Raw genomic sequence first — 24,143 nt, 5'->3', positions numbered from 1 at the left:
GCGTCCTCGTGCACGTGCGTGGCGCACGCATGCGTACTAGCGTCTGTGCGATGCTCCAGCTGCTCCTGGAAGATCGCACAGGATCTGTATGCGTCCTGCGCATGCGTGGAAGCGCAGAACTCGTCAAAACCGGGTAAGGAGTGCGGGCGGGCGGGCCAGTTGCCGTTCCCGGAAGTAAGTTACTTCCGGGTTCGCCGACCAACCGGTTCGCAGGGACCGCCGCGAACCGGTTGAAATCCACCCCTGATAGGATCCCATCCAGTCTTGCCATCCCTAGCTCCCTCCCCTACCCAGCATCAGGCCAATGCATTGTCAGCTGGAAAGGGAAATGGAGGGAGGGAGGGTGGGAAGAAGGAAGGATAGGGAAAAAGGAATGGAAGGAGGGACAAAAAGGAAGCACAGGGGAGAAGGAGCCCCAGTATACCGTTCCTGATTCATACCGCCTCCTGCATAATCCAATTTGTGCTGCCCATCCCTGCACACCTTCCCTGGACTGCACAGTACCTTTTGCACAACTCTATGCATTTTCTACAACCCAAGCTGGTCCCTGACCTGCATGGCATTTCTGAGATACTCCCAAGCACTCAGAGGCACCTTTCCTTACCTGCACCGCCAATGTTTTCTCCTTGAGCTGTGCAGCTCCTCTCATATAGCCTCATGATCCCCACTCATCCTTGATCAATGCTGCCTCCTGAATACTGTACCCGACTTATGGCATATCTTGCACACACCCCAGGAAGGAATGAATGAATGAAGGAAGGTAGGTAGCAGTGGTGGGATTCAAATAAGTTAACAACCGGTTCTCTGCCTTATGACTATCTGGGTAGGTGGGGCTCGGTGGTCATGTGACTGGGTGGGCGTGGCCAACTCAAGGTCACTCAGGTTGATGGACGCTTCGCCTTAGTTGTTACAATGTAATAAGGGTTAATGGAGAGGCAGTTTCTGTAACCAGGTCAATAAAGATTAGGCTAGAAACAACACCAGAATGTTTCCTTCCTGCCTTCCTTACAGGATTAGCCCTGTAAAGTGGAAAAAGACAAAAGGAGATTTCTTCGAACTACTTAGAAAGTTACCAACCGGTTCGCCCGAATAGGTGCGAACCGGCTGAATCCCACCACTGGTAGGTAGGTAGGTAGGTAGGTTTCTGATGTTTCCTGCCAGCTTCCCATAAGGAAACTCAGTGGGAAAGGGGATAGGAGATTAGAAGTTGCTCCAGCTCCTGATGCTTTTTTGCCCATCTGTGGTCATTCCGTTTAGGTAAGTAAATATTTCTGAAATGATGACCCAACAGGGCACAGGTTTCTAGTGCTCAATGAAGCAGAATTCTGCTTAATAGAAGCTTGAATCTGTTTTGCCATGTACAAATTACATTCTTAGTTATTTTATTAATTCTACCAGTTATGTAGTTTTATCCTGTCATGTTACAACTAAAAGAAAAACGCTGGTATATTTGTCATTAACCTTAAATGAAACTATGGTTAATTTGGCATTTCAACCAGGGATGTTCGTTATGTTTATGCCAACTTAATAAAAGTGCAGCACCCCACGCAAATAAAAGGATAATATTTAGTGTACTGTGGAATATTATTTGCATATGTTTAGAAGTAGATTATTATTAATGGAAAATATCAAAGATACATGCTTGGTTCTGCAGACACTCTGATTTGAAGGACTCACTATAATTCAGCAGCACATGAAGGTGCATGAAGCTTCTATTAGGAACACTGTACCCGTGTATCACAGCCCCCCATTGGAAAAACAATGTGCTTTGTGCTTTGAATCAGATTTAGCTCTTCAATTCCAGATCACTGGAGAGCTCTAAAGTATATGTATTAAGTTGCATTTATGGCTTATTTTACTCCCATCTAGTGCTTTTTGAAATTGCTAAAAACTTTCAAGAAAGTGTTGATATCTGTTTATGAGGAGGCTTAACTTTTAGCTGTGAAAAGTCACTGGAATTTTAGCAGCCAAACAATAAATTTTCTTGAAGAGCATTAGTTAGCAGCTGGATCAGAAACAGGATCTACTCCTAGACCAATGTTTCAGTGGAGTCCTTGATGCTCTCTGGTTTTTGTTGGCAGAGGTTTCATTACCTGACTAGGTAAGATCTTCAGTGCTAGAAGAGAGTGAGTTTTTCTCCCCACCCCTCTGTTGATATATAGTAGCATGCTCTACCATTGCTGGTGGGGATGTGATTTTGTCCTTGTTCCTTGATTAGGATGCTTGATTGTTTGATTGTCTGGTCTTATATTTTCTGTTAGGAAATGCTTTGATTTATTAATTAATATTTAACGGGGTTCCTGCACTTCTTCATTACTAACCCAAATGAAGTAAATTAAAACTACTCACAACCTGACCAAAAATTCCCAATATGTTCCTTAGTCTTCTAGCAGAGAAAGGATTTCTTATAGATCAGGGGTTGGCAACCTTAAACACTCAAAGAGCCACCAAGGTCCTAACTGGAAGCCCCTTATTCAATTCTGGAGCCAACTAGAAGTCCAGTTCCCCCACCATAGAGTCTCCTCCTAGCGCGGCATCCTTTTTCATCTGTCGACCGGATGTCCGGTTCTCCCACCATAGAGTCTCCTCCTAGCGGGGCATCCTTTTTCCTCTACCTGTCCTAACCGAAAGCCCTATCAATTGTGAAGCAGTAGAGGGATAAAAGAGCCACATGCGTCTCCAGAGCTGCGTGTTGCTGGCCCCTTTTATAGATGATTTCTGATGTTTGTTTTTTTTACAAGGGTAATTAAATTTCTTAACAAGAAACCTTGTGTAGGAAATGGAAAATATTCCAACATCTAATTTATATGTAAAAATATTTAACATGTAACTACAATTTAACAGTACTCTAGCATGGACTTATTCTATTAATTACTAAAACTTATTGAGATTCTAACGACATTATGAAAGATATGTATTGGATAAAGGATAGTGGAGATGGACTTAACCACATCTTAGCAAGCTCCATGCAAACATTGTTTTGGATGCAATGTTACCAAATAAAACTTTGGCTGTCCCATAGATTTATTATTGGGGATAAGTAAGCTCTTAAAGCACCTTAACATTTAAGAAGTATTGTATGCAGAGGTGGGTTCCTACCAGTTCGCACCTATTCGGTAGAACCGGTTCGTCAAATCTACCGAACCAGTTAGAGTAGGTTCCATCAGTGGACCCGGAAAGCAGGTCACACCTACAGAAGAGGTTCCATAAATTTTTGAAACCCACCACTGGTCCTTGGATATGATTATTCTACACTATCATGCTCATATTTATAAAACTCAGTGCCTCTGTGAAAGCTAAGGATGACTACTGTGTTTGTGGTGCAATCAGAACATTGCGTGTGTTGAAGTTGTTTTAACGCAAACCAAAGATGCCTTTTAAAAAACAAGTTTACATCATATTCTTATGCATGCCAGTGCTGTGTGTGAGGTAATTTAAGGTGGTTCTGACAAGTGTCGTTGGCATCTTCATATCCGGTCACATGGGCGGCAAGCCACTCCCATCCGGTCACATGGGCAGCAAGCCACTCCCACAAAGGAGGCCACACCCACAGAGTAGGTTCGAACAATTTTTGAAACCCACCACTGATTGTATGCAATAGCAAAAGTTAACACGGGTTTACAAATGCATTGATATAAGCAACTAACATTGTTCCTCACATATCCAGAACGGAGTATAAATTCAAAACACAGTTGTAAAAATACTCACAGCAGGTAACGCAAAGAAAGAAATGCCAAGCAGTGCAAACCCTGCAGAAAGCAGCCTTCCTAGCCAAGTAAGAGGTGTTTTATCTCCATAACCAATTGTTGTTAATGTGATCTGAAAATAAACGGATATAAACCAAAGTGAAAAAAAAATGCGGAAAGTACAGATATCAAGAATTTTAACATCAGGACTCCAAAGTGTATAGTGACAGTAGGATTTCCCTCTGGGTGTTCACCCTTGTTTCAATGACATTTAGTCACTATGATCAGCTCTGCTTCTCAAGCTGCTTTGAATATTTTCAAAATACATTTTCTTCAGTCAAGGTGAATATAAGCTTGACTAGGGGCTGTCAGTATTGAAGGGGGGGGGGAAATGACTAGGCACAGAGATGATCACAGCTCCCATCCAGCCAAGATATTCCTACATAAGAATGCCTCACGCTCATCCATTATTTCAGCAAAAAGATTTGGAAACAGCATTTACAGAGATGGGTTCACCGACAAATGCGCGATAGACATATGCGCACCGACAAAACCGCGATGTCAAAATCACTAATTGACGACAAAATCGCGCATATGTATGTTATAACCCTAACCCTAAAAATTTTTTGATTTTATTGTGCTTGTTTGCGGTTTTGTCGGCGCAATTTTGACGTCGCGAATTTGTGGGCAAGATTTTGACGTCGCGGTTTTGTCGTCACAGTTTTGTCGTCACGCATATGTCTATAGCGCAATTGTCGGGTCACACAGAGATGTTGATGTAGCCTGTTTGTTGGCTATTGTTTGTGATCTTATGCCTTGGCCCATATGGGTCGGTCTGCACAAAACAATGTTTGAGTTTCATTTTATTTATATGCCGCCCTATTCCCAGCGGGACTCAGGGCGGCGCACAAACCCAAGGAGGGAAAGGGGAACACAAAAACTACAAATACAGGGCATTAAAAACAACCAACAGCCACACGATTCGAGAGGGGAAGGGAACTCATCAACCCCAGGCCTGCCGACACAGCCAGGTTTTAACGGCTTTTCGGAAGGCCAGGAGAGAGGTGAGGGTCCGAATCTCTGTGGGGAGTTCGTTCCAAAGGGCTGAACATTCTCTGCTTGAGCTTTTCAGTGGGAGCCCAACTTTTTGTTAGAGACACTGAATTCTTTCAGGCTTTCAGGGTGACAACATGATGAGGATGAAGAACTTCAATTACAGTTGAAATTCTTACTACTTTACATTTTTTTCTTTATGCATTTAATGTGTTTTGTCCTGCTGCAATGTTAAAAAAAACTCTCAGAAGCTAACAAAAAGACAGTAACAGCAGTAATAAAACATTACTGCATATAATCATAAACTAGATCTGACATCAACATTGAAACTTCCTATGGAAAAGATCAGTTTTCAATTGTTTCTGCAAGGCAGATAAAATTGGAGCTAGCTGAATCTCCAGCAAGACACTCTTCCAGAGAGCTGGCCCCATTACACATAAACAAGAAATGCCGTAAACTTTATTCTTTATTCACATAGTGTTAAGTGTTCTGAATGAATGAAAAACATAAGCAAGCAAGCAATTAATCAGCAGATCAACGAGTACAGGTAATCCTCCACTTATGACCACAATTGAGCCCAAAATTTCTGTTGTTAAGTGAGCCATTCAATAAGTGAGTTTTGCCCCATTTTATGACCTTTCTTTCAGTTGTTAAGTGAATCACTGAAGTTGATAAATTAGTAACCCAGTTGTTGAGTGAATCTGGCTTCCTTGTTGACTTTGCTTGTCAGAAGGTTGCAAAGAAGATCACATGACCACCACCCCCCAGGACGCTGCAATGGTCATAAGTATGAACCCATTGCTAAGCATCTGAATTTTGATCATATGATCATGGGGATGCTACAAAGGTTGTAACTGTGGAAAATGGTCATGTCGCTTTTTTTTAAGGGGGGTTGTGTTATGGCCCGGCAGGAGTCGTTGGAGCTGCCACCAGACTCCGACAGCGAGAGGCCCTATGAGTCAGCCCCGGAGGATGTGGAGGACCCTGGACAGGGTTCTGACTCCGAGCAGGGTGCAGAGAGACTGGTTGGCCACAAGGTGGCACCTGAGCCTTGGATCAGTGGGGAGGAGACAAGAGAGAGTGATCCAGAATCCAACTGTGAGTTGTTCCGGGATGCACGCCGTCGAAGGGCTACTCGGCGTCAAGAACAACTATGTAATTACAGGAGGTAATTACGCTCAGCTGATGGTCATTAAGCTCCTCTCCCAGACTATAAAAGAGACTGCTTGTGCCCACGCCATTCTTGCAGAAGTCAACGTTTGGCGTAAAGAGAAACAAACTTGGCAGGCTGGATTACTGCCAGAGTTTTTCTGAATTGCTGCCAAAGTTTGTCGGCCTTGCTGCCAAGGTTCTTATCTGTTTGTTTACTTGGCTTTCAGCCACCGAGAGTCTGAACTTGTGATTAAAGGACATTCTCATTTAAGCTTGTCTCGGTATTCGTTACTGGATGGAGGAGGGGGTCAGAACAGGTTGTAACTTAAACGATCACTAAATGAACTGTTATAAATCAAGGGCTACCTGTAATTTCATTACAATCTTAAACCACAGTAAGATAACATTTTGGTTCTCAATTAGGACTTTTTTCTAAAATCTAAGCTTTTTCTAAGAACATGAATAACATGCACCAGCTATAGTTATATGACACCAGGTATTGATGACCACTCTTGCTTTTAATTTAACTTGGACAAAGCCATGAAGTTGTGATTACTTTAATCCTTAAGGAGGACTTTGAGACCTTACTTGATAAAATTTTATCAGTATCACTTACAAGTGTAGGAAATTAGCACCCACTGTTCTCCTAGAAAAATGAAATATTTTAGGAAATATTAAAAGGACAGAATATTCCCCCTAAAAGAGATGCAGAAACTCAGCATCCTCACCTTTCAATTTCATTGTATTTAACTACAATGACAATAAAGATTATACTTATACTTTGTCAATGGACCATTAAGGCCTGAGCCAGTTTATTCTACATAACAAAGATCTACCTCCTTCAGTCAGAGCCATAATAGGAATCCCAAAGCCTTTTCATTACATCATCACCCAGCAACAGCTCAACCCATCTTGGGACTCAAAAGACAGACAGCCTACAACGTTAGCTAAGACACCCGCCCCCTGGGAGTCCGACCACCAATCGGAATACATTTCTTATACAGGAACAGGAAGTTCCAAGGCAGGGCCCAAGAGAGGGTATAAAATTCTGGCTCTCTCAGCATCTCTCCCCTTTTTTTTCTCCAAGATCTTCAAGGCACGTGACCCTTTCCCCCCAGGCCCTCAAACCATGTGGTCTTGTCCACCATTAAAACCATCTTTCCAAGCAGCCATCATGTTTCCAGTGTCTTTTTCCCCACTTGGAACTGAACTCAGAAGGACATTTCTTCCAACACAAGCATAGCAAGACAGATCTGTAAATTTATGTTGGGTAGTATACACTGCAGGAACATCTTACAACGAGATCTGTAAAGAACATTTCATTGGAAAGAAATAATACTGCAATGACACATAACTTTTTCACTGTGGTAAATGTAGCATTTGCAAACTTTCTGGGCTAAAATGGACTTTCATACCACAGTTTCAATAACAGTGGTGGGAGTCAATTTTTTTTTACTACTGGTTCCATGGGCATGGCTTGGTGGGCATGGCATGGCTTGGTGGGCGTGGCTTGGTGGGTGTGGCAGGGGAAGGATACTGCAAAATCCGCATTCCCTCCCGATTAGCTTGCAAGGCAGAGAATAGATGGGGGCAGGGCCAGTCAGAAGTGGTATTTACCCATTCTCCGAACTACTCAAAATTTCTGCTACTGGTTCTCCAGAAGTGGTCAGAACCTGCTGAATACCACCTCTGCTCAATAAATACCATTACAGATGTCAAGGCTTGTTCCTTCCATGTCTGATCCAAACATCAGAATCTAGGCAGTTGTGGATTTTGAGCATCGGAATAACTGTTCCATATGCAAAAATGCATTCATACTGCCATTTGTGGGGTTAAAAAAGGCCCAATCTCTTGTCTGAAATGTTGTTTCTAAAGGTGCTAGGAATTTATCTGTAATTAGTTTAATAAAGATAAATCACATTTCTAAAATGAATGCAGAGCCATTAATAAAGGTATTAATAAAGGACTATCAAAAGCCTTATTTTCTTTTAGGGCTAATCATTCTGCAGAGTTATTTTTTCAGTAAAGCTACATTAGCTTGTTTGATCAGGAATGAACCTGAATGATCTGGCATTCATATGATCACTGCCAGGCACCAGAGAGTAGAGAGATTTATTTGATGAAAAATAGAGGCTTATGAAAAGGTGCCACCTACTTTTAATGATAATAAGGATTAAAGTCTCAACAGCAGAGTCCTTCCTTTCAGAGGCATTGTAGATTTTTGTATAACTGAGAACCAAACGATTATAAAAGGAAGAATATGCAACACGCTTTTTTTGAAGAACAAAATCCACTCTGTTCTTTTTCACAGTCAACAGGTTCTGAAGCTCTAACAAAAAATATTGCAGCATTAAATGTATCGGAGATCTCTTGCTCCATTTCAACCATGTTTCCAATACTTAAGGAGTTCTTAAGCAACAGAGCTGAACATAATTTTTCTTTTACACTGTGATGTACTCAATGTACTCAAAAACAATTTAGCTTTCAAATTCCAAATCTGGATTCAAAGTTACTGTATTTTTCAGAGTATAAGATGCACCCTTTTCCCTCAAAAAAGAGGCTGAAAATCTGGGTAAATCTTATACACTGAATACAGCATATTTTGCCTCCTGAAACCCTGCCCCTTCATCAAAATGGCCGTGCATAGCCTTTAGGAGGCTTTCAGAGTGCTTTTAGGGGCTGGGAGGCCAGAAATGAGCAAAAAACGGGCAATTTTTTTGCTCAATTCCCCCTCCCCCAGCCCCCAGGAGCACTCTATAAACCTCCTGAAGGTTCCGCATGCCCCCTTTTTTTGACAAAAATGGGCCCGTTTTTGCAAAAATGGAGCATTTTTTGCTCACCCCCCTCCCAAGAGCACTCTACAAGCCTCCTAAAGGTTATTCATGCCCTTTTTTGGAAAAAAAAAAACCAGGCCTGCTTTTGCAAAAAACGGGTCATTTTTGGGAGGTCTGCAGAGTGCAAAAACTTTTTTTTTTAATTTGTCTCTTCAAAATCTTGGTGCGTCTTATACTCTGAAAAATACGGTATTTTGTGGAGGCAGGAAGCTAGAGTTCACTCATATTTCTCCAAATAGCAACATACACACTGAAGGAGAAATATACAGTAAACAATAAATATTATTTCTTGATCTAGATTTTAAAACAGTCTTAATTTCTTCCCAGGATACAAGTATATTTCATCCAATGCGTTACCATGAATATAAATCTGGACTGATGACAAATTTGGATGCTATCATTTTTAGTAGCTGTGGACAAGCATAGAACATAAGGTCTGACTTTCATACCACATCAGCCTAAATAAAAGCTTTGGGTGATGAACTATGATGGCTAAAAAATCAAGCCAATTCCATAGCTGCTACCTCTTGGCTTGATGTTCAGAGGAGTCACTTTATTATGTTTAAACAATCCAGGATTTTCAGTGAGGATTCATGGAGAACTAGATGACCCTGAAAAAGTGGGAGTCAGAGTGGAGATTGGTGGCCAGAAGATAAATTTTGGCTGGGGAAGTCTCTGACAAAAAGAAAGATTGTTGTGGCCCACCAGTGGCCAGAGCAGCTGACAGTAGATTCCGATAGTGATGAGGTTGGGGAGGAACATGGGCCAGTCCTGGAGTCTGGGGAAGGCTCTGATGAGTGCTCTGTGTCGGAGACAGAGATGGGGCTAGGGCCATCTGACAGTTATCAGCAGCCTTTGGAGTCAGACATCAGTGAAGCAGATGAACAGCTGGAGCCTGTGCCCAGTGTGGGCATGCACAGAGTTGCCAGATGAAGGGAACAGCTAAAGAACAAGGGTCGACTTAGGAGTAAGGCCACAGGTGGATGGTGAATGGCCCCTACCATAGGCCACAGGTGGATGGTGAATGGCCCCTACCATAGGCCACAGGTGGATGGTGAATGGCCCTTACCATAGGGAATAAAAGAGGAGCGAAAGAGGAGGGGTGTTTGTAGGAGACAATTAATTCATTCCTGCATTCTTGCCAAGTATTGTGGTGTCTAAAAGATATCGGCCTGGCCACTCTCCAAGTCGGATAAGGATCAGTAATTGTGAACTATCTTGAAAGACTGTGGGAGGGGAAAGACTTTACTAGAGTGGAATTCACTGTTAATTAAATAAAAGGAGTTTATCAGGACAAGGACTCAGCTTCATGCTGCTGGGGAAGAACAAAGATTGCGAAATAACAGCTTCTTGTGAGTAGGCCAAAGAAATGGAGGTTTTTGTAGTTTACTTGTGAATTGAGTGGATGGGAGTCGAAGAGTTTCAAACAAGCTCACAGGCGTAATGCAGCTTATATGGGCATCATTTCTTAATCATTTTAAATACAAGATGGAGTTGTTTTTTTTTAATAAACAGCAAAAGAGCGATTAGCATGTGATTTTGGCAAATTACAAATGGTCCAGATAGATTTGAAGAAATAAGATTTTGAAATCAATTATAAGAATCCTTTCTGTGGGAAGATGCTGTTCTTTTGAATTCTTAAAAATAAATGATAAAATAGGACTTTAAAGGTTGGATGCCACAGGAAAAACATGGAGGGATTAAAAATTACAATTGAAGAGAAGAAAACTTAAATCTGTCTTATAACTGCAGAATTAGCAGAATTCTTTAACATTGGATGCCCTGAAGGATGTTTGTAAACAATAGAGTCAGAAATTAATTTTTTAAAAAATGTCTACCATTTGAAAAGACGTTATGGAAGATGTTACAAATCAGAGCATAGAAAAACTCAAAGAAGTAAGATTGGAAGATGTAGAGAGACCTACGGAATCACCAAGAGTCAGACACGACTGAATGGATAAAATCAACATCAGGACTGCTTTATCATTATGTAATTACACTAATCAAACCTCAAAAATGAATAAAATGTGATATTATAAGTATAATTTTAAAGATTATAAAGTGGCCGTTATAGTTAGTGAAATCTATAATCTAGCTCTTATCAGTTCAATTATAAAATAGGACATTCCAGCATGGAGAGCTACCATCCCTTAATGGTTCAGAAAGGCAACATAGTCACCTTTAGGAATGCATCACCACAGGGTGTAAAGTGTAGGTGGGACACATTCAAGGCATTGGTAGCGAATTATTAAGTAGGATATTATTATACAAGTGTGTTATCTGAAATAAGAAGCACTCTTAACAAATGATGCAGTCATTTGGCAATGCCACATCCTCGAGGGATGTGCCCATCTGTTGGGATGCATCTTTTAATAAGCATTCCAAATTAAAAGAAAACACATTCCAAATGAATTAAAAAACAAACTCTTTACTAAATCTGACCTAGTTATTCCTTTAATTTATATATCAGCTCATTTGCCAAGTACCTTTAAAACCCTAAATCAGTGAGGACTAACCTTTTCCAGACCGAGTGCCCAAAATGCAATGGGTGTCTCCCCCCCCGTGCATGTGCTCCCCTGTGCATGCGCCTCCATGCATGCGTGGCAGAGCTGAACTGGGGCAACGGCTGCGTGCCATCAGAGAGGCCGCTGTGTGCCACCTTTAGCACGTGTGCCATAGGTTCACCATAATGAGCCGAGGTGGCGCAGTGGTTAGGGTGCAGTACTTCAGGCCACTTTAGCTGACTGTGATCTGCAGTTCAGCGGTTCAAATCTCACCGGCTCAAGGTCGACTCAGCCTTCCATCCTTCTGAGGTGGGTGAAATGAGGACCCAGACTGTGGGGGCAAGTTGCTGACTCAATTTGCTAAAAAAAAATGTAAACCACTTAGAGAGGGCTGAAAGCCCTATGAAGCGGTATATAAGTCTAAATAATAATAATAATAATAATAATAATAATAATAATAATAATAACTCCGCCGTTGCCGGTCCCAAGCCCGGATGAGAAAGGAGGAAGGTTGGGAACAGGTTGGCATCTGGTCCCGTAAAAAACCCCCCGCCAACCCATACAATATGGTGAAAAAAACGAATAAGAATTCCATACCGCATCGGTCGTCGCGCGGGTTAACAAGGGCCGCGGCGGATGTTGGGGTCCCTGGACATCCGTCGACAAGTGGGCTACAAGTGGACCAGCCAACAAAACGACAAAAATATAGTGCAGATGAAAACCGTGCCATAATGGCCTGTTACTACAACTCAGAGCCAGAAAAAAGAGGATATTTAAAGCGAATGTATGAATTATGGAAACAACAATATCCAGATTCAAATGTTAGTGAACAACGACTAGCAGATCAAAGGCGATTTATTATACGGAATAAAGTGTTTAGTGAAGTTGAACATGAGGAAATTCAGGCAAATTGCAAAACCCAAAAAACAATATCACAAGCGGAAATAACTGATATTCAAGACACAACTAAAGACACTATAGTAGAACTCCCAGAAGAAGCTCTCAGGGAGGAAATAACATCACCACCACTAGAACCAGTTATCACTGAACCAACTGATGAACTAACTCAAAAACAAAAAGAATTGAAGGATAAGATCATGGAGCATTTTCTGCTTAATGAGGAAAGGCAACGTTTACCATCACTAAAAACTGTGCCTAAGAAAATTTTGGCCCCTATCATGAAAATGGTTAATACAGTGTTTTCAACAATTGAACCGGGATCCATCTTGGAAACAAACCAGTTAATGTACAGCGCAGCTGTAATAGTCACTAATGAACTAGGCATTAAAATTAAAGTACCTAGTCACACAGCAGAAAAAGCATCAAAGCCAAAGTGGAAAATCCGTCTAGAACAAAAAATCAAAAAATTAAGGGCAGATGCTAGTAACTTAAAGAACATGCATGAGCAACGGCTTAAAAACAACAAAATCATAGATCGGCTAATCAGAAGATATAGATTGGATACAAGAAACATCAATGAAGCTGTAGAGATTGTAAAACAGCAGATAACAGCAACAGCTAGAAAAATTGAAAGATATGAGGCACGAATCATCCAATATAAACAAAATCAGCAATTTCGATCAGACCAACGGCGTTTTTATCAAAGTCTTAATGTGAATGGTGACACCAAAAGTGAAAAACCAGAAAAGCAGGCCACAGTTGAATTCTGGAAAGAATTGTGGGAAAATGCAAAGGACTACAACAAGGAAGCAAAGTGGATACATGACTTTGAGAAAAGCATTGGCAACAAACAAATGCAAGTATTAGAAATAACAACTGAGATGATCAAAAATCGAGTTAAAAAGGTAAAGAATTGGACATCACCTGGAAAGGACCAATTACATGGTTTCTGGCTCAAATATCTGACCAGTTTACATGCAATATTGGCCAGGCAACTGAATGAAATTTTACAAAAGGGCCAAATTGATGAATGGTTGACAACTGGAAAAACATACTTGATTCAGAAAGATCCAACTAAAGGAACAACACCTGAAAACTATAGACCAATAACATGCTTACCAACAACCTTCAAATTACTCACAGGCATTATTGCAGATAACATGATGGATTATTTGGAAACAAACAACATCTTGCCAGTAGAGCAAAAAGGCAACAAAAGAAGGAGCAGGGGCACAAAAGATCAGCTTCTAATTGATAAAATGATATTAGAAAATTGTAAGAACAGAAAAACGAACTTGAATATGGTCTGGATTGATTACAAAAAGGCATTTGACTCACTGCCACATAGTTGGATCATAAAATGCTTAGAAACAACTGGCATTAGCAAAAATATTACATCCTTTACTGAAAAGGCAATGAAACAATGGAGAACTGAGTTGGCAGTAGGGAATGAGAGCTACGGAATGGTTAATATCAAGCGAGGAATTTTCCAGGGTGATTCACTTTCACCTCTTCTCTTCATCATCGCAATGATCCCACTATCAGTAATCTTAAAAAAAATGAAATTAGGCTACCAAACAGCCAAAAAAGCTGAAAAAATTTCGCATTTACTATATATGGATGATTTGAAACTCTATGGAAAGTCAGAAATAGAAATCCAATCATTGACAAATACAGTCCGAGTATTCAGCACCGATATTTCAATGCAGTTTGGCATGGAAAAATGCGCCACTGTATCCATAAAAAGGGGCAAAATCACTGCATCTGAGGGAATTGAAATGCCCAATGGCCAACTAATTAAATGCAAAGAAAATGAAGCCTACAAATACTTAGGCATTCTGCAGTTGGATAACATCAAGCATGGAGAAGTAAAAACTATTGTCAGGCGAGAGTACACCAACAGAGTTAGGAAAATTTTGAAATCTAAATTGAATGGTGGAAATACAATCAAGGCCATAAATACCTGGGCAATACCAGTTATAAGATACACAGCTGGCATAGTTAACTGGACACAAGCTGATTTGGACCTTTTGGACCGAAAAACCAGGAAACTAATGACAATGCACTACAGTTTACATCCACGTGGTGATACTGATAGACTATATCTGCCCCGAAAATCAGGTGGCAGAGGATTATTACAAGTGAAGCAAACAGTTGAAGAAGAAAAGCATGCACTGGCTGATTATTTAAAAGACACTCAAGAACATCTATTAATCGAAGTAAAGAACAAAAATCTACTGAAGGCCCAACAGACAAAACAAGAATACAGAAAAGATGTGATAAAATCAAGAATGGAGAGTTGGCAGAACAAAGCACTGCATGGTCAATTTCTGGAAAAAATAAAAGATAAAGTGGACAGTGAACAAACTTGGTTATGGTTAAAAACAGGTACATTAAAGAAAGAAACAGAGTCACTAATCCTGGCTGCGCAAGAACAAGCTATCCGCACAAATGCCATTAAGGCCAAAATCGAAAAATCCTCTGATGATGCCAAATGCAGACTTTGCAAAGAAGCTGATGAAACTGTTGATCACATACTCAGCTGCTGTAAAAAAATCGCGCAGACTGATTATAAATTGCGGCACAATTCAGTAGCACAAATGATCCATTGGAATTTGTGCAAAAATTATTATATTAAAACAGCAACAAACTGGTGGGAACATCAGCCTGAAAAAGTCACCGAAAATCAGATGGTCAAGATCTTGTGGGATTTCCGTATACAAACCGACAAAATACTGGCGCATAATACACCAGACATCACACTGGTTGAGAAAAATAAGGTCACAATCATAGACATCGCAATACCAGGTGATAGCAGGGTCGCCGAGAAGGAACATGAAAAAATCGCAAGATACCAGGACTTAAAAATCGAAATTCAACGACTATGGCACAAACCAGCAGTGGTAATTCCAGTGGTAATTGGCACACTGGGTGCTATTCCAAAAGCACTGGAATTACATTTAAAACAGTTAAAAATTGACAAAATCACCATCAGTCAAATGCAAAAAGCCGCACTGCTTGGATCTGCACGCATATTACGAAAATACGTTACGGCGTCCTAGGCCCCTGGGTGGGGCCCGACTAGTAACCAATGCCAAATCCGGCGAAACAACTGGCCGCTGTGATACAATTGTACAACAACAACAACAACAACAACAACAACAACAACAATAATAATAATAATAATAATACGACGTCCTAGGCCCCTGGGTGGGGCCCGACTAGTAACCAATGCCAAATCTGGCGAAACAACTGGCCGCTGTGATACAATTGTATAATAATAATAATCACGGCTCTTAAATGGTCAGGCTATCTAAGAAACTACCTTTCCCTTTATAAACCAATCTGACCCTTAAAATCCATTTCTAGCATGAAGGAAAAGGACTCTATTCTCCCAGGATATGGAACACTTCCCTTTAGGAGTTGTGCTTGGTCCCCATTCTCTCAAGCGTTTTGAAATTTGTAAAGTCACATCTCTTTATTTCGTTTTGTAAATTGTTAACTGGATTTAGTATTAATTTTAGCATATGTGTTTAGTATTTTGTATTGCTTTGTTTTTTTTATGCTTATTTTTTTTCTCTGAAAATCATATTAAATCCTCACTGGAACCGAAAAACAGAGCATTAACTGAATAAGAGTAAAGCAAAATGACGGAATAAAATGTTAAAGCCATCCTCAGGCTCCTAATAAGTATTGGCTATTTGTTAAATTAAAATCCAATCCTCAGGGCAAATTATTTTGATTAAAGATCAATCTTTAAGGGAGGAAGTTGTACAAAGGTGAATAGGCCAAGACTGATACTTTGATTAGCTGACAGTGTTCGGTTATGGCTGGTACCACCTTGTAGTTGAGATTCTGTTCTCCTATTGATTGACTTCATATATAGTTATAGTATGAGGCTCTCACACACACACACACACGAAAGGAAAAATGTTAGACCAAGTCTTTTTTGAGGGCAGCAGGATGGATCAAAGCATGGTAAAGTACGTATGTCAAATTAAGGTAAATGTTCCTAAGCAAGAATACAGGTAGGTGAGTGGTGTGTGTGTGTGTGCAAGGGTGGGTTCCTGCCAGTTCTAAGCTCTTCTATAGATGAGGTTCCACAAATCTACAGTACCATTTAGAACCGGTTCCAGCTCCCTCCCCCCACCCGTCCGAACATCATCAAGATGAAGAGCGAGAGGAGGAATTCTGGGAGTTGAAGTCCACAAGTCTTAAAGCTGTCAAGTTTGAACACCACTGGGTTTTTTTTTCTAAAGGGTTAGGGGTGCAAGGGTCTTGTATCTTGACAGCTTTAAGACTTGCACACTTCAATGCCAGAGTTTCTGAGCCAACATTTTGGTTGCTAAGTAAGAGGGTTGTTAAGTGAGTTTCACCACATTTTACAAGTTGGCCACACCTACTCAGTCACATGGTTGGCAAGCCACTCCTACCCAGTCACATGGTCGGCAAGCCACTTCCACAAAGCAGGACACACCTACAGAAGAGGTTCTAAAAAATTTTGAAACCCACCACTGTGTATGTGTGTGTTTGTGTGTGTTTCTCCTTAAATCTTATTGTGGACTGATTAATTGGGAATATTCAACATGTTAAAATTTAAGCCGGATTTAGGGAAAAAAAAGTGCTATACCCAAACAAATTACGGATAATGATCATGTCTTAACCTAATGACTTGTTTCACAAAATATGCTAAAGTAAGCCTGGGTCATATAAAGTGTTGTATCAAAACCTACAGAACTTCATTTTAGTCTGATCTAACATGCCAAGCTACTATAGTTAGGGTTAGTGTCTGAAAGACTGCGCTTCAACACAAGAATTTTGAGTGTTCCAGGACTTCAGAGTCAAATGTCACGATAGCTGAAAATTCACACTCTTGCTATGATAAAAATAATGGCTCAGAATCTAGTCTTTATCATCCTGGTTTGAGAGTTAACTCTAATGGCTTAACATTCTTATTTTTCTACATAAAACTTTCAAAATCTTTTTCCAGAGCTACTATTTGTCTGTTTTTATAATGCCTAAAGCCGTGATGATGAACCTATGGCACGGGCGCCAGAGGTAGAATGCAGCGCCTGGTAGAACGTGAGTTGTGCATGTGTGCGTGCCTAGTTTTTGGGTCTCTGCTGTGCATGAGGGGGGGTGCCCATGCGCATGGGGGGTGGAGGCATGTGGGGGCCCGCATGTGCACTTGTGCAGGGGTGCATTGCATTTTGGGGGTTTGTGTCAGAGGTGGGTTCCTACCAGTTCGCACCTATTCGGTAGAACCGGTTCGTCAAATCTACTGAACCAGTTAGAAGAGGTTCCACCAGTGGACCCGGAAAGCAGGCCACACCTACAGAAGAGGTTCCAAAAATTTTTGAAACCCACCACTGGTCCTTGGATATGGTTATTCTACACTATCATGCTCATATTTATGAAACTCAGTGCCTCTGTGAAAGGTAAGGATGACTACTGCGTTTGTGGTGCAATCAGAACATTGCGTGTGTTGAAGTTGTTTTAACGCAAACCAAAGATGCCTTTTAAAAAACAAGTTTACATCATATTCTTATGCATGCCAGTGCTGTGTGTGAGGTAATTTAAGGTGGTCCTGACAAGGGTCGTCGGCATCTTCATATCCGGTCACATGGGCAGCAAGCCACTCCCATCCGGTCACATGGATGGCAAGCCACTCCCACAAAGGAGGCCACACCCACAGAGTAGGTTCGAACAATTTTTGAAACCCACCACTGGTTTGGGTCCATGCTTTGGACACTCGGTCTGGAAAAGTTTAGCCATTACTGGCCTAAGGGAAAGAGGGCTTTACACATGAAGTCACTTAACAATCACTTTTTCAGCAACCGTTCAAATTTATGATGGTACTGAACAAGGAGACTTATGACCGATCCTCACAGTTATGGCTGTCAAAACATCTCTGCAGTCATATGCTTTTGATTTGGACAACTGGCAAGCCTCTCGCAGTAATGATGGTCAGAGTGTCCCACAGTCATTTGCAACCTTTCCTGCCAGCTTCCAACCTGCAAGGTCAATGGGGAAGCCAGCTGGATGTCACAAGTGGCCACCATATGATGTTGCACTTAGAGATCCTATGGAATTTGCTTAACAATGACAACTGTAACTGCTGTTGTAAGTCAGCAGAATAATGTGATATTTCCCTGCAAGACCATGTCATTTAGCAACAGAGTTTCTGGTCTCGATTACTGTGATTAAGCAAAGACTACATATATTTATGAAACCTAAGCTGCACAATTACCTATGTCGATTTCAGTCATAATATATAACAATTGAAAGAATTATATTCAGGACAATCACTATCCACAACTGGGTGATTTCAGTTCTGTGTCCTTGGAACACGGTAGTGTTTGCTGAGGTACCTCTAGCTGAATGCCCCCTCATTTTAAACCAGTTGTTTTTTGCTTGCTTTTCTTTTTCCATTATTTATTTATATATATTTGTTTTTGTAGATTTTCACGGGTGCAGGTATGCAGGTTTTGGTGTATTCGGGTCTTTTCCCGTGTAAGATTGAGAGTATCTTGGCGACGTTTCGACGAGGTCCCACTCGTCATCTTTAGGCTGGTGTCTTCGGCTCGTGTTTGCGCGCACGGGAAAAGACCCAAATACACACAAACCTGCATGCATACATATACATATACATATACATATACATATACATATACATATACATATACATATACATATACATATACATATACATATAAATATACATATACATATACATATACATATACATATACATATACATATACATATACATATACATATACATATATATCCTGATTCTATAAAAAAGAAACATTTCACTAATGGGAAAAAAAGAACCCAATAACACTGTAAACATTTGGTTAAGAAGATAGAGGCTATGTGTCTGGGCAAGAAAGACAGGATAGTTTGAATGAGAAGCTATAGGTGGAATTAAAGTATGGGAGGCATACTTGTTCATATGTGTATGAACAAGTAGAAAAGAGAGAAAAATGGATATGCATGAAATTCTCTAACAATGTAGAGAATATATTTTTGTATATGTCTATTTTTAGGTGAAAGGATATGAGCACTTTAGTTTGAGCATGAATCGCAGAGGAGGAAGTACTGAAGGATACGTCGATGATGAGAGAGAGAGAGGGAGAGGGAGAGAGAGAGAGAGAGAGAGAGAGAGAGAGAGAGAGAGAGAAAACAAGCAAGGTCTCAACCACATTTAGTTTTTAGTTTAGATTTGGCTGAAATCACAGCTAGTATATAGCCCCCAACTACTTCCCCTCAACCTATCAATGCCTCCTTTACCAAGATACAAAATAATAGGTCCATTCATTATAAAAAATTCAAAAGAATATTAAATACAGCAAAGCGTAAACCTGCTTTCGTCAATCTGCTATGCTCCAGTTATGTTAAGACAGCAACCTCCTAGCATTCCCAGCCAACCATGGACATTTTTTGGAAATTTATCAAGTTGCAGTCTCAATCCAAAGGGCACCAGACTGGGGAAAGTTAGTTTATATTACAAAGATTGATTGATTTTGTACTTACTGTGCCCCACCACAGAGCATCTGCATATGTAGAAAACTGAGCATTTGCATCTTTTTCAACCAGATAGACAAGGAAGGATGAAAAAATAAGTACTAAAAATCCAATGTACCAAGCTGTGATTAATTCCTGTAAGATAAAATAAGAATTAAAATATAAACATTTCTGATAATTTATCTGAATTTGTGTATTTGTTGGAATATAAGATTAATAGAGTTCATTTTAGCTAAATGTGAAAAGTTCCTTGAGTATACAAATTATCCCTTAAATTACAAATATAATTATTCATGCTGTTTCAGGGCTTCAGAATTCAAACTACTTCATTTATGCCAGAAGTTGGATAGTTCTAGTGGGCTTTTTAATTTTTTTGTTCAATCCGCAGAACTTATTTCTATGACAAAAGAGAATTTCTATTATAATGTATAGATTTCAAACACACACAAGACCACACAAGTTTTTCAATAAGAATAATTTGTTTTATGGTTCTTTGACTTCTGAAGTTAGAAGGGGTGGATGGAGAGAGTGATAGATGGATAACACATGCACACACTCATGAAAGGTCAATACACATCAAAATATTGCTGTCAGGCCTGCAATTATATTCCTTTTAGAATTTTGGCCTGCCACACTGTCTTATTTCATTATGCTTTTTCAGTAGTATAGTTGATGGGAGGAGGGAATAGAAAGGAGTAGGATTGTGGAATGTGTTGTTGTCATTCTTTTCTAGAAGACCAAGGTTATCTTTTGTCTCCGCACTTTTACACCTGACCGGAAGTAGCTGGGTGGAGATGCCAGCATGGAAGAAGAAGATTGGACCATGTGATGGATTTGTGGGTGTGGGGACAAGATCATGAACTTTTAACTGGGTGGAATTCTGATGTAATTTCCAGAATTGGGATTACACAGATGTGCTAAGATGTCTGCTTTATTAAATTGGAACTTTAAGGTTCATTTAGCCTTGGACTCTGATTTAATTCTACAAGATACTTGGAATGCTGACATTTGCAAGTTATTTGGATCATTCATTTAAATTTGGAATTCTCTTTTTTTGCAGCATATATTCAATACATTCACAAAAATGAAATATATGGATGGGCCCCTACCTTACTATGTGCGTAAACCACTGAGCCTAACAATTTCCAAGTTCCTCCTCTTCGATCCATGCGTACCATACGAAGAATCTGTAGGAAACGAAGACTTCTGAGTGCTGATGTTGCAAAAATATTACCCTGAGTTTTTGCAGAAACAACTGCTATTGAAGCGATGAGAACAATGATGTCTGAAAAAAAATACATCACAAAATATATTAATGCAGATAGGAACATTGTATAGTCAATTACATGCCAGCATCTGATGAATTGGATTATTGTTGTTTAATGTTAAATATTAATTAGTTATTAGAAACTGAATTTATTGGTTAATAGTATTAATAGTACTCATCTCTTAGAGAAAATGTTGACTGCTGATGCTGATAAATTCTAGCATTTCTCAATTAAGTTGACTACCTGGTGATTACCCAACTTTACATAGAAACTCTATCACATTATTCTTAAGGCTCAATTTAATTTGGTGTACTATTTAAAAACCAACCTGGGAGAAATTATCTAGATTAGCCAAACCGCTTAGCAGCATTTAGGAATTGTCAGATGATAATAGCAAAGAGTAATCCTTGAGAAGGAATCTCTGAATAAGAAAGATACTCATAGATATTATAATCAAATACACAAGAATATCCTTTGAAGAAAAAACACTCTTTAAATCCCTGGACTTTCTGAGGTAATTTATATTAAAGTTGCAATTAATTTCTTTTTGCACATCAAATGAGTTAAATAATTTATCTTTAATTATTATGTTTATTTAGTAGCAATAATCCATACGTGATTACTGATAGCTTTACTCCAAGTTAATTTGCTGGTGTGATGGATACTTGGTATGATCCAGATGGCAAAAATTACAAAACAATCATAATCACGTGAGTGCTTGTAGGTGGTTATCATACGTATGATTTGTTCAAGCTTATTCATAAATATACTGTGGGATGGAGCCATGCAAAATATCCAGTGGCAAAGTTGAAAACATCCTTTAAAAACCCACTTCCAATCTGCTCAAGTGATGGTGATATATTGATATATGTTTGGGATAAGTGACAAAGAAACTAAGGGACAATTGAAGTAATTATATCAGTATTGTGTACTTGACTATTAAATTTATATGCATGCAATTTATATTATTAAGGAAGCAACATAACGGTTTATAAACACGATTTGATGTCTGATAAGATATATTAAGGCAGTATTCAGATCTGAGGTGGGTTCCTACCAATTCACATCTATTCGGTAGAACCGGTTCGTCAAATCTACCGAACCGGTTAGAAGAGGTTCCACCAGTGGACCCGGAAAGCAGGCCACACCTACAGAAGAGGTTCCAAAAATTTTTGAAACCCACCACTGGTCCTTGGATATGATTATTCTACACTATCATGCTCATATTGATAAAACTCAGTGCCTCTGTGAAAGGTAAGGATGACTACTGCGTTTGTGGTGCAATCAGAACATTGCGTGTGTTGAAGTTGTTTTAACGCAAACCAAAGATGCCTTTTAAAAAACAAGTTTACATCATATTCTTATGCATGCTAGTGCTGTGTGTGAGGTAATTTAAGGTGGTTCTGACAAGTGTCGTCGGCATCTTCATATCCGGTCACATGGGCGGCAAGCCACTCCCATCCGGTCACATGGATGGCAAGCCACTCCCACAAAGGAGGCCACACCCACAGAGTAGGTTCGAACAATTTTTGAAACCCACCACTGATTCAGATTCTCATATTCTGATAATATTTTTCCTCAGTTATTTTGTATATAGTGCAGCATTTTTCTCTTAAACTGACTTTGCTTACAGGCAACTTAAGTTACTTAACTGGTATATCTTAAGGAAATTATCTGAATGTTATTGTCTGATTTCTTTCAGAGGTTGTAATACAATGCCAAATTATTCAGAGCATTCTGTATGTGGGAATCTTGTTAATTAACAATTTGGGAAATAGAGATTTCAGTTCTTCCTGTATTTCGTCCTGTTTCAACAGCTTTGTCTTTTAAGATAAAAGGAACTGGAGTACCTTCAAAAGTACATCAGACGTCACAATAATTCTGAATGATGCAGGTACTACCATAATAGGTGAAAATTGATTTCTACTTTTGCTGCTATAATACTGTTCTAAGATAGAAAGGATTCAGAAAATTGGATAATTTACTTGAATTTCCTACTTTGGGTATCTAATACATCCTGAGCATTCTAACAGTGTGAAAGAGAACAATTTAATGTTAGTTTTCCTTATGTCTGTCTCAATCAAAATAAATTGACTACAGTACTAAGACTTTCTTCACATTAAATAGGTTTTCAATATGACAACCCCATGAACGGAATTACTTAATTTCTCCTCCTTTCTTGTCAAGAATTTATCTAGTCATATTTTGAACTTATTTTGAATAAAGATTAGTTTAAGCTACTCCTCTTTGGGATTCCTTTTGTTGATTAAAAATCAATAGAAAAAAGTATGAATGAATAAAGCTACCCAGTCACCTTATTATAAAAATGTAATAAATAAATAAAATAAAGATTAAACAAATAACTCAGTATTTTCAATGGTGTTTTCAACACACACACAGTGTGTATGTATATATGAACATTATATACTTTATTTATTTATTTGACTTATATACTGCTTCATAGGGCTTTCAGCCCTCTCTAAGCGGTTTACAATTTTTTTTAGCAAATTGAGTCAACAACTTGCCCCCACAGTCCGGGTCCTCATTTCATCAACCTCAGAAGGATGGGAGGCTGAGTCGACCTTGAGCTGGTGAGATTTGAACCGCTGACCTGCAGATCACAGTGAGCTAAAGTGGCTTGCAGTACTGCACCCTAACCACTGCGCCACCTCGGCTCTTATGAATGTAGGATTCAATACAACTTGTCTTAGACTAAAAATTATTCTGTACATGCAAAAGTAAGTAAGTAATAAGTACTTTATCTTCCTAAAAAGCATTATATGAAAGCCTTGATTAACTCTGATTGGTGGCAGAGGGCAATGTCCTTGGTGTCATTTGGACACCCAGGGCATATGGATGACTTTGAGTTAGAAATGTAAGAGGATAAATGATGAAAATTAATGAAATAAAATGGAATGGAATGAAATAAATTATATAGATATGCTACATGGGAAATCAGGAGAATAATAATAAATTTGAATGTAGTCTGATCTTGTGGAAGGGAGTTAATGAATACTTGCAATAGAATGAAATGAGTGATTTAATTATGAATGAAAAACCTAAAGTATATGTCAAGAGAAAATAAATTGGTATCCTTCAGGGTGCTGTGAGTGCATATAGAAATAGAAATCCATTGGCTGGTGATAATTATATGTGAATTTCTGTGAATAGTGATAATGGAAGAACCAGAGATGAGTCTTGGGAAAAAATTGTAAC

At 39.5% G+C, this 24,143-nt stretch overlaps 1 protein-coding gene across 5 annotated transcripts in view; it reads right to left on the bottom strand.

Annotated features, from left to right (window-relative positions):
- Positions 1 to 24,143, bottom strand: part of KCNQ5 (potassium voltage-gated channel subfamily Q member 5) — a 359,579-nt gene that overhangs the window by 53,336 nt on the left and 282,100 nt on the right. For all 5 annotated transcript variants that reach the window (XM_032216260.1, XM_032216262.1, XM_032216264.1 and 2 more), the window contains exons 4-6: positions 20,769 to 20,944; positions 19,669 to 19,794; positions 3,709 to 3,819 (exon numbers count right to left, since the gene is read on the bottom strand). In XM_032216260.1, coding sequence (XP_032072151.1) covers positions 3,709 to 3,819; positions 19,669 to 19,794; positions 20,769 to 20,944 — 413 coding nt within the window. The remainder of the gene's footprint in view (positions 1 to 3,708; positions 3,820 to 19,668; positions 19,795 to 20,768; positions 20,945 to 24,143) is intronic.

This window comes from Thamnophis elegans, chromosome 4 (genome assembly GCF_009769535.1).
Source record: "Thamnophis elegans isolate rThaEle1 chromosome 4, rThaEle1.pri, whole genome shotgun sequence".
Lineage (NCBI taxonomy): Eukaryota > Metazoa > Chordata > Lepidosauria > Squamata > Colubridae > Thamnophis > Thamnophis elegans.
The sequence above is the reverse complement of the archived record's forward strand: the minus strand, read 5'-3'. Positions and strand labels throughout refer to the sequence as shown.